The 11,847-nt window shown below is 33.0% G+C and overlaps 1 protein-coding gene across 2 annotated transcripts in view; it reads right to left on the reverse strand.

Annotated features, from left to right (window-relative positions):
• Window positions 1-11,847, reverse strand: part of LOC106470960 (low molecular weight phosphotyrosine protein phosphatase-like) — a 28,579-nt gene that overhangs the window by 4,695 nt on the left and 12,037 nt on the right. For both annotated transcript variants that reach the window (XM_013931544.2, XM_022400367.1), the window contains exons 3-5: window positions 10,372-10,485; window positions 8,747-8,808; window positions 8,419-8,518 (exon numbers count right to left, since the gene is read on the reverse strand). In XM_013931544.2, coding sequence (XP_013786998.1) covers window positions 8,419-8,518; window positions 8,747-8,808; window positions 10,372-10,485 — 276 coding nt within the window. The remainder of the gene's footprint in view (window positions 1-8,418; window positions 8,519-8,746; window positions 8,809-10,371; window positions 10,486-11,847) is intronic.

Consider the following 11,847-nt stretch of genomic DNA (forward strand, 5'->3'; position numbering starts at 1 on the left):
TTATATATATTTATTATTCTTTATTATATTCACCTTTCAACTATGCCTGGCTAACAATACAGAAATTACAATGACATGGCACACATGCTCTCATGTTACTGTATCCAATAATATAAAACTGACCCTTAGTCACTACAAAGTGACCTGTTTTGGCTGTGTTTTAGTAGACTCGTATCTTGTAAAATACAGTCACATTTCCATTATTATACATTACATATATATAGATTATTACTATTTAGAAATAAGTTCTTAAACTTATTTTTCTTAAAAAATAGAGCAGTAAATAAAGAAGTAAAGCAAACAATTATCTCTTCTAGTTACGACCTTTGTACTTGGTTTCTGCTTGACATAGTTTGATAAACCTATTAAAATTTTGCATGTGGAGGATATGAAACTAATAATTTATTTTTAGGTTTTATTTAGTTGAATAACCAAAAATCATAAATTACTACATCAATACCATAGAATTCCACAATAATTTATCAAGCTTAGTAACTAAGCTGCATTTGGGTCTAAAAAAATATGAAATTTCGAGCAGACTAAAGACACAACTTACCTCCATGAAATCTCGGTTCGAAAGAATGAGATGGCATCCTAACACATGAAAACGGCTGAGAAAGCCACAAGGGGGACATTCTGAGCTTTCGATTGGTTATTCACGTGTCATATATTGAATTAAGTGTATATAAGGAATTATTTCCAAAAAGGAAAGAGATGAGCGGGGCTACTGTGTTTTTTAATAAGTACACAAGTGATATCTTAGCAAATAGAAATGATATGAGGTTCTTATTTTATATTCTAGCTTGTCAATATTGGTAATTTGAGTTCTCAATTTGTACAAAACTATAGACTTAGTATTTTGACATCAAAAACATCTAATTTTGAACCAGTGCTGCATTCAACATACCACGTGACACACAAAAATCAATGTTTAACTGTTTTTTTTTAATATTTACTTTTAAATTAAGGATTTAAATAATGTATAATACTAAAATTTGAATTATTATCTACAGTTTGATACCAAACTTATTGACTTAAATTCATGAAATAATAGTTCAGTAAAATTTTGAATGCGAGTCAACAAACACGATGACATGGCCTTTGACCCGTGACATGTCTGGAGAGGGTTAACACCATATGAAGCTAACACGTTATGAAATCTACTCTATTACGGTAAAACAAATATGCAGCTGTACTATGAATATTAGCTTTCACACTGCACATAAGTAGTTTTTATCTATTAAGCACAAAGGTGCAAATAATGAGCTATAGGAACATTATAAAGACTACAAAAGTATACCATCATAGTTCAGTTACTTTTATAAAAAAGTAATGCATCACATTAATTTTTTTAATTGATAAAAACAAATTATTTTTTAGCAACATAATGATGGATGTTCATTGTACTCATATATATAGACACTAATATACATACACGCACATGGTGTGTGTGTCTATTACAAATTATATATTTTTACTATTTTACATTGAGGTTAAAACAAACAAAAATACAAAACACATGAAAAAAAAACAACTAAATGTTATCTTCACAAACTTCTCAAGCTGATATGGTACTTTACAATAGACACTAAAACTGCCTAAAATGTTTAATTATATCTAAAAGTTTCTTCATATTACCTGTAACCAATCTTTCTTTTTTTTTATCTCAGTGTTTTACTGAAATTATTACAGAGTAACTCAAGCTAAGGCTAATTTCATACATATATATATTTTTTTCTTTTTCTACTGACATTTTTCTGTAGCTTGTTCAGGTTACCAAGTGTCCTCATAATACTGAACAAACTTTTCACCTTTACTGTGATTACTACACAAGGTGTGCTAAATACACAGAAAAGTGACAGTATTTTTAGTTTGGCCAATTTGTTAGTTAATGTCTGGTAATGACATTAGATCAGTGCTACTGCTGGAAACTTTACTAGATTGATACATATTTGCATCGCAAAAGTTGTGATATATGATTATCAACTAATAATTGATGTATGCATGTTATATCATGCTTTTGCAATTAAGAATGAGTGCTAAAACATACCGAACTTGCATACATGTTATACTTTTTAATTTTTACATAAATTACTTGCATCTCTGGCAAGGCTATTAACAAAAAGATATCATTCAATGTTTTTTCACTAAATTATATTTTTCCAGATTCCAGATTAGCTTGCACATTCTTTTTAAATCTACAAATCTCAAAAGTTTATCCCTGAACACAATTTTAAGTTAACTCATGTTTATAAAACCTTGTACCTACTTATAGCACTGATAAATAAACTGCAAGTGAAATTATCAGTGGAAATCACACATAAATTAAGCAAGCAAAAAAATAAAATGGAAAACATTTCAACATATACAAGAATCCAATGTTATTTACAATACATTATCAAAAACATATGCTAAGCTTGATATTCAAGCCAGTGATTCTAATGGTACGCTAACCAATACACTGTATTTTTGTTAACATGAATGTAATATTACTTATGTGGAAACCAGTTAATGTTATAAGCCTATGTAAAATTACAAAATTAACAAATATTTTCACAAAATATTTTTATGAAAAACTTAAGGATGTCCATACGTGTATTTATCTTAATCTTACTGGTATGAGGTGTATAGATGAACACCAGATTTTAGACTTATACCATTTCTAATGGGCCTAAAAGTGATATGATCTTATGATAATTATTTTCCTAAACAAAAAAAATTTCATAAGATAAATAAATACTATTGTTTTATATATCTGAAGTGCAGCTATGAATATGTAACCTTGAATAAAATTACTGAGTAGTGAAAGTTTTAATACTGCACACAGTTTATAATTACTTCGACAACAGTCATTCAAATCAATGGAAAGCTTAACATTTGCAATACAGTTACTCTTAAGAAAAGATTGGTCACCAGGAAAGGTTGTATTTCGATGGATAGTACTATCAATTTTAATACTCTAAGCAGCAATATCTAGTGAAAATGTTAAACAGTGTCACATATGGTCTACTCCTATTATAAATAATCAAAATGCCTTAATTTTTAGAATCATTACTGTTCAATAGAAGTGTTGAAAATTTGAATATTGTCCTTAAAACCTGTTTTTATCCTGTAATTTATCCTTTTATAAATATATCAAGCAACTGTTCTTAATTAATTAAATAACTAGCTGACCTTGTCATGACCTTAAGTATCAAAAACATATTTGAACATAAATCCTTTCTTCCAAATGTCATGTAACTCGTATTCATTGATCACTTATTTAGGAAAAAACAATGAAGCTTGTTTATAAAAATTATACATTCAACATATTATTTTATTCAGTTAAAAAGAAAAAAAACATAAAAAAATTATTAGGAAAATTGGAATAAGCAAACTGTCAAAGTGCTTTTAACTGGGATGGAAGTAAACATTTTCCTAAACTGAAAATGTATTTCCCAATAATACTTACCTCCGCTGACACTTATAGCTAGCTATTCCTCAATGTTGGCTTTACTTATCTAAGCATTGGTCCCGCATGCTCCAGTCTTTTATACCCCCACTTAAATGCCCCTAGCAATATCTAATTTGCAGATCCCTCCACCCACATCAATGCATCTTTTTTCTTGTTCTATGTGTAATCTCTTTAATCAGATAATGTAATCACTTTTTCTAGACTTACATCATCCCAGTCACTAACACATCGGCTCTTAGTAGGGAGAAAGGGCGGGGGAGTGTCAGCAGAAGTAAGTATCATTGGAAATACATTTTCAGTTTAGGAAAATGTTAACTTCCAAAACATACTTATCTCCACTGCCACTTATAGCTAACTATTCCTTGACATTGGATGTACCTATCTAAGCATTGGTCTTGCATGCTCCATCTACAGTTTTTATATCCCACTTAAATGTCCTTGGCAATATCTAATTGCAAATCCCTTACCCATGTCAATGCACCCTTTATCCTGGTAATGTATATAAGCTAGAATCTCACATTGAAAAGGTGGAGAGGCCAGTGCAGGCATCATCCATACAGAAAGCATCCGAATAGAACAGGTATGCTCTTCACCCGGAACTTAGTACCTGCATCATGAGTGGAATAGTACATGAGTATTCATTATAGGCCAGCCCCAACCAGATAGCCGAGGTTCCACAACTCTGGGTTGGAATTAAGGGGTCTTGGTCCATATATCCCACATTGTTGACCAGGGCAATTGGACCACAATTTATATTATATAAAGATATACTTGTGATTTGATCCCAACCTGTAGCCATAGAGTGATGCATTCCGAGCCACCGGAATTACGATGAGAGAGGAAGCAATACTGAAGAGGACAAACTTTCTCTTCCACCTGAAGAAGTCTGAAAGGCATTACCCCAGGCTCGAAAAGACAGGATCATGTATGCATTACTCAACCAAAGGAATAGAACTCATCTGGTCTGTAATTATGAACATTCATCCTCACTCCCCAACCGATTGGTCAAGGAGCATTCCACTTGCACCCAGAATTATGGAGAGGATGTGGAACACTGTGCTCAACCAAGGACCTAGGATGGGATCACTTTGCATTCAGAATTATGAGGAGATAGTGGACCTCCTTCCTTGATCAATGTCTGTTTAATATATTGCACACACCAACTGGATAGCTACATCTGGAGAAAACATCCAGAGAACCAGGAAGGTGGGCCCCCAACTTTGCCTTCTGGAGGAACACACTCTAACACTCTGGAGGAAAAGCCTCTGTCCACAAACCCAGTGACTGGAAACTGGGTGTGGCAAGGACCCCCTAGCTCCACTAGTAGAATCTGGGGGGTAATTATGTTGGGGAATTCTGAAGAAGTGCTCTGGAAACAGTGTAATAGGTGAACCAAGTTCCCTAAATTTTTAAAATCAAACCAACCCTGATTTATTCAATCTGATGATCGGCAGAGAGAGGCAGAATTCCCTTTAGCTTTACTCATGATAGTCCATGAGTGGTAGTTCATGATAATATGGTAATACCATCTGGTAAGCACCTTGTGGTCTTATTGAACACCTCATTTCAACAAAGCCTGTTGCAACCAGAAGTAAGTATAGCCAAATTTGTGGCTATTGTAGAATTGGATTTATAAAAGCACACCTGTCTGGGCAATACTCGCCACAGAGCGGGATCCGGTGAAAGCAAGATGTAAGGGACCCTGGAAAATAAAGAGACAAGATGATGGCAAAAATACACCCTCTTTCTTATAATCTAACAGATGTTGTTAAAATGGCCATGGGGAGTAGTGGAAAATCCCCAGATCATGTAAAGAATGTGAGAGAAAAGCATTGGGTGAAGTCCACATACTGACCCGTAAAATGCCCCCTAGTGGATAAATGAAATGGAAAGCAAAAGACACAAATGTGCTGAATCTGATGAGATGTAACTCTCAAAAGATTCCTCACTTGTAAAATTCAGAATATGCAATATGAATATTTACAAAGCCACCTCTAAGGAAACAGATAAATCTTGAGAAACCGAAGGATCCCAATAAATACAGAGTCGAGACTATCACCACAAAATGACTTAGACTGAGCCACATAACACCTCTGGGCCTGACAGGACAAAACAAATGATCATTAATCAATTGCAAAGGTGAGAAATAAATTGTTGAGAGGGATGTATCCCTTTTCCTGGTTACCAGAGACTATCAGGGTATAGCAGGGCCTAAGGGGAGAGATAAAAGAGTCCTACAAACATGCTAACAACTCCAACCTATGACATCAGTATGCCAGCAGCAACAAAACTACCCATAAAAAGGAATGGATGATTTATGGTACACAACTCTAAAGGCTTGAATGGTTGTCGAGACAAGGCATGTAATACCACCCTAATATCCAGGTTAAGTTATTGAAAAGGCTGTTTGGGAAGAAGGCTGGATAGCACGGGGGATTCCAAAACCTTCAGATGTTTAGAATAACTAAGAGTAGTTGAAAAAGTTGTCTGACTTAAAGAACAGGAGACAAAGCTAGACCCAAGTAAAAAACCAGGTCAAAACAAGATATGATAAGCATGTTTGATAAAGTGTGTGCAAACTCCTTGTGAGGCACACCTCAGGCAACTTTAGACATTAAACCCCAATGAGCTTGGAAATGTCTTGATGTAGAACATGGGATTGAAGATGCTTCAATAAAGATAGCCAAAGAGGAAGATGCAGAGGTGGACTCACTTGATGATACTGCAGAAGAGGAAATCATGGTTAGGCTGGCCAATCTGGGGCTAGCAACAGCTCACAAGTAGAGAATTGAAACATAACCAGAACTCTGAGTAACAGATGAACTGGGGGAAAGGCATAGATGTGTAATCCCATCCAAGCAGAACTGAATTCATCTACCATCCAAGCCTGAGGATGAGGTTCTGGAGACTCCAAAGCTTGTAGTTGAGAGTGTCAATGAGTGGCAAAAGCTATTGGAAAACCTCACAACAGAAAATCCATTTGATCAGGAGAAAGTGAGGGCTTAGACTGACAATCTGCTAAGAAATTCATTACCTCAGGAAAATGGCAAGCCAGGAGGATAATATGAGAGAGAACTAAATTTCGAAAACAACAGCAACAAGAACACATCTCCATGACAAGAAATTTAAGAAACCATTGTGGAATTGATGAAATGTCTCATGAGGATGTTCCTCTACAAGAGATCTAGACCTTGCAATAGTGCCTGTTGGACAGCAAAAAAGATCTAAATTATTGATGCAGAATGAAAATTCATACTTCATTCATATACCCTGGATTAGCTGACCTATTATATGAATGCCTCATCCCTGAAGTGAAATATCTGTGAAGAGATACACTCAGGACAGAGGGGCAATATACACTTACACCCAGACACAAACATATATACATACATATATATAAAGAGAGAGACATACATACTAATTGTAGGGTTGATCCAAACCAACCACCACTCAAAATTAAGATATTGCTCCTGATGAAAGAGACTGGAAGATCCAGTGGATTGAAGTTCAAGATCCATTAGTTGCAGTGCAACTACTGAAGGGATAGCATGTGTCCTCATCCCAAAAAAATCAGAGTCAGTAGAAGACCTCATTTGTTCGCAAATTTATGTGCGAACCATTGATAGGCTGTCAACAATTTAGGGGGAAGAAACATCATGGAGCAAGAGTGAGAATCAAACAAACATAAGAAAATATGATCAGTTCAAAGTGATTATATGAACCATCCTGGAGCCCACATATAAAAAAAAAAACAATTTTAGTCTGTGGAATCAAAATATACGTCCATCAGGAAGTGGAAACCCAAACCATGCATATAGACATATGAGTATACAAAGTCTATCTATCCCATCACATAATAAAGCAATAACTCTCCCAGCATGAACTAGGAATATCAGGTGAAAGAGGAAAAACTAAATAGTCCCTCCTTCCCGACCTTTCCACCAACAAGAGAGGAGTAGACTAAAAGGGTACAGAGAAAATCCCAAAATCTCACAAACCCAAGTAACTAATTGAAGAAAAGGAGTGGGAGATGATTGATCCAAATTGGACTTCTGAGAAGCTGACGTAGTAAAGAAAGGCATCAGAAAAACAGAGTCCAAATTCTCCCCAGAATAACCAGAATCAATAAAAAAGAAGAAACTTCAGAAGCCCCAGGAGAAAACACACCCCGGCCAAATGTATGTCTTAGCTGCTGTACTGATAACGGTAATACGGGAATTCATACCCACAAATATCATGTCCAATTTTTTTGTTATTGTTGTTTTACATTAGAATTAAACAAACTCACAAGGTGATGCAAAAATCACAATCTATAACGGAACGACACACAGCACTTCATCAGAGAAAACCGTGATCACATTATCTGAGTGAGGTGCTTATATGCATTACCAGGATAGAGGGTACATTGACATGGGTAAGGGATTTGCAATTAAATATTGGCACAGGCATTTAAGTGGGGTATAAAAAACTGTTGATGGAGCATGCGAGACCAATGCTTCAGTAGGCAAAGCCAACATCGAGGAATGGTTAGCTATAAGTGGCAGTGGTGGTAGGTATGTTTTGGAATTGTTAATTTTCATAACAGAAAAGGTTAACCATTTTTCCTAGCCTTTACTTCAACTCCTAACATTAACCCATAAATCATGGTGAATGTCAATAAAAGCACACTCTTATCATTATCCAATTTAAACTTCATGAAATAGTTTTTCTGTCTGTGGTTCTAACAGCAGCTTAAAAAGTGATATTCATAGAATCTGATGTTAAAGCAGTATCATCAGATGAAATAGTCTCCTTTCTTAGTTTTCTTTGATGTTATATGTTAATGCTTTCTAGACAGAGTAATAAAACTAAAAAGAGCAACATAAACTTTGGTTTGTTTACATGTCGATTAGAATGACATAAACAAAACCATGAAGGGATCTACCTTAAGCTTGTATAACAGCACTACGGCCTTCAGTACTTACATAATATGGATCTTCAATAATTAGCTCACCCTCAGGATCATATTTTCCAAGCAATTCAAGCTTTGCTGTATACGATCTAGGAGCTATTTCTTTTAAATCGACTAAAAAAAAAAAACAGATATTAACATGGTATACATTTAATCAGTTAACATCATAATATATATTCATGCAGAATTACAATTCTTATTAACAATAAACAATGAAGGTTTAATAAAAGCAATGTAAAATGCATGAGATTTCTAGAAGTTAACAAACATTAAAATGTTTTATCCCCTGGTTATTAAATGACACCACTACAGGGAAAACGTTTCACATTATTTGATCTTACTTGATGTTATTTTCATCCATACCAAACACATAGTCAAAGTTGTTAAAGTCGTCTTCATACACCTAAAATGATAAAGCAAAAAGCTGAAATTACAAATTTAAAATGAAAAATCAAAAGAAAACTTCTATATCATTTAAACAATTTAGTCTGCTACACATTTAGGGACAACCTGATTCTGACTGCAGACAAACAGATTGAGCATAATCTTAACTCATTATTAATTACCACTAAATTGATAAAAGACACTACATACGTAACGATGTGGGGTTTGTGGGATTTAACATCCTGGCTAGTCTGAATGTTATACATCTTTAACTGTGGAATCACTAATGAGGTCCATTTTATATTCATATTTTTAGTAGGATTTGTAGAACTTAGCTATTATAAATTAAATGATACTTCTGACATTAATAATAATTTACAAATGTTTACTGTTCTTTAGTAACCATTGTTTTTGCTTAATGAGTAAATTTATGGCTTGACAAATCACTGCTTTAAAAAAAATCTGTACAACCTTTCAATTTTTCTAGATGTTTATAATATTATCAAAACAAAAAAAGATTACACTTTTCATATTCAAATGTCTGAGAAACAAAAAGAATAATAGTCAGGGGCAAAGTATATTTTTTGTTATTAAGCACAAAGCTGCACAAATTTGTGCTGTGCCCATCACAAGTAGCAAAACCTGATTTTTGGTATTATAAGAGCACAACCTTAACAGAAGGGGAGGAGCAACAGGATAATTCCATAAGTTGTTAAAGCATTATAAAATTAGTTGTCCATAATGAAACAAGCTGAGAGCTAGGGATTTCTTATGCCCCAGAAAGGTGTCGAACGATTTAATATACTCTAAAATTAAACCTGAGATTTTCTTTAACTTCCAATATGTTCACATGAAACTAATATTTTTTTACACAAATCTGCTTTTAAATTGCCCAAGACTACTATCTCAGCCAGTGATGGTTCCAAAAAATACACACATAAGACTAATAGTAACACAAAGAGAAACTTTCATAGTTGCAAGAGTTCAAATGTGGGAGTAATGATATAGCATTGTAAACAGGCATAAAATTATTGGTAGTACACAACATAAAATTCCTTAAAAGTCAGTGGTGTAGTTGCACTACCATGCATTTTTTATGCTACACCCATAATTATGGTATTAAAATCCACAAGACAAAAGCCAATTTAGCCAAACATTCCATTACTCATAAAATCAGGACATTTTCATAGAATAAATTAACAGCAGTGTATAATTTAACAAATTTACAAGTACATCATCAAGTTACCTACATATTTTACAGCTAGTAGTAGCAAAAACAATAGGTCAATAAATTCAAAAATCATTACAAAAATTAAATAAATAAAAATAATGTGTCACAGCCAATTATATGCATAAAAGAGTTACGAAAATATGGCACCATTAGAAAAATATGGCAACAACATTGCAACCAATCTACCTAAACCAAAATGGTAAATTGTTCACCCATTCCTCTTTTCAAGCAGATAGGACTAAAAAAATATTACATACAAATATAATTAAAAGCAGTAACTATATATATATATATATATAATAAAGAAAAAATCCAAACAAAGCTTTCATTTGTACATAATTTTTAACTTACCAGCCTAGCCTTGTGGTTCATTTCAATTCCATATTTCTTCATACAATTTCTAGCTCTTTTATCGGGCTGACAACCAACATGCCAATCTCCAGTAGCAGCACTATCTATCACCCACTGGAAATAACAGTCACTGCTCAGAAAATAAGCTAGATACATTGATACCACAAATAATAAAAACTTAATGAAATAATAACAATATCTTGTATTATGGAATTATTAATATTTAAGCAGTCCTTAATGTCAGTTATGTAAGGATGTTCAAACTGTACTCAAACATTCATTTTCAAAATACATGTACTAGTATGCAAGTTCTGTTTACAGACTATATAAAAAATACAACACTTATCACTTATCGTGAGCCCATAAAATACACTAAAATCAACCCCAATTTCAGCTTAAGCCTAACACTTTCTGAGCACATAAATATACAAAAAATCAATCCCAATTATAACTTACTAAAAATTTTAACACCACTTACTACTTATTCTTATGCAATGATGCAAAGTGATCTAGAAAAAATTTCCAAATGAAAATAGTGATATCTGTATTTTTTGCTTGATCATTATAACCAAAATATATAATTTGAATACCAGGTTAATTTCATCCATTCTATTGTACAGACGAATTATGGATAGTTGCAAAGCAAATGGCATTTATAAATCATGTTCAAATGAAAAACCTTACCAAATTTAAAAACCACATTGATTCTAAAAAAATGTATTTCTTAGCTTCCTTCACTAACTTTTATATATTTAATCAGAATGAGACATGAAAAAGTACATTTAACTAGCTTCCTGACCTCAGCTATGACATACCATCATTTTGTGTAACCAATAACACTAGCTTTTAACCTATTTTTTGGCATTATTTAACAGTTCTTTCTCTATATTTGAAGAAACACAATAGAAATGCTTTTACATTGCTTATACAACTGAAAACACATCAATGATAATAAAAAATGGTTTGATTATTTATAAACAACTTTAGTTTTCCTTTATCATTTTCCAATGACGATGCATGTTACAGAATTTAGCTCATCTTTTCAAATTAAAAAACATCTACCACCTGGGTAGGCGGTCATGAAGGAAAAACTAAAAAAGAACAAAAACAGTCTAGTTCAAAACAAAAAGAAAAATTATAAGCAATATAATGCAACAAGATTTCATGTTAACAATATAATTCATGAATCATCCAAAATAAAAACAGTATTTTTTGAAAACTGTGCTTTTATTTCATTTTAAAACTGTCTCACTAGTGGTAAAAAAACTAATTTAGCAAAAATTTTCATTCTTACCCCAATTAGAACTACCTCAAAATAAACATGATTAAACCATTATTCATTCTATTACAAAAAACCACCTTTACTAATCAAATAAATATATATATATATATATATATATATATATATATATTGTTTACATACTTACCTTAAGTAATTAACGTAAACCTAAGTAAAGTTATTAAGCTAGTACTCGT

The sequence above is a fragment of the Limulus polyphemus genome, unplaced genomic scaffold, assembly GCF_000517525.1.
Source record: "Limulus polyphemus unplaced genomic scaffold, Limulus_polyphemus-2.1.2 Scaffold108, whole genome shotgun sequence".
Classification (NCBI taxonomy): domain Eukaryota; kingdom Metazoa; phylum Arthropoda; class Merostomata; order Xiphosura; family Limulidae; genus Limulus; species Limulus polyphemus.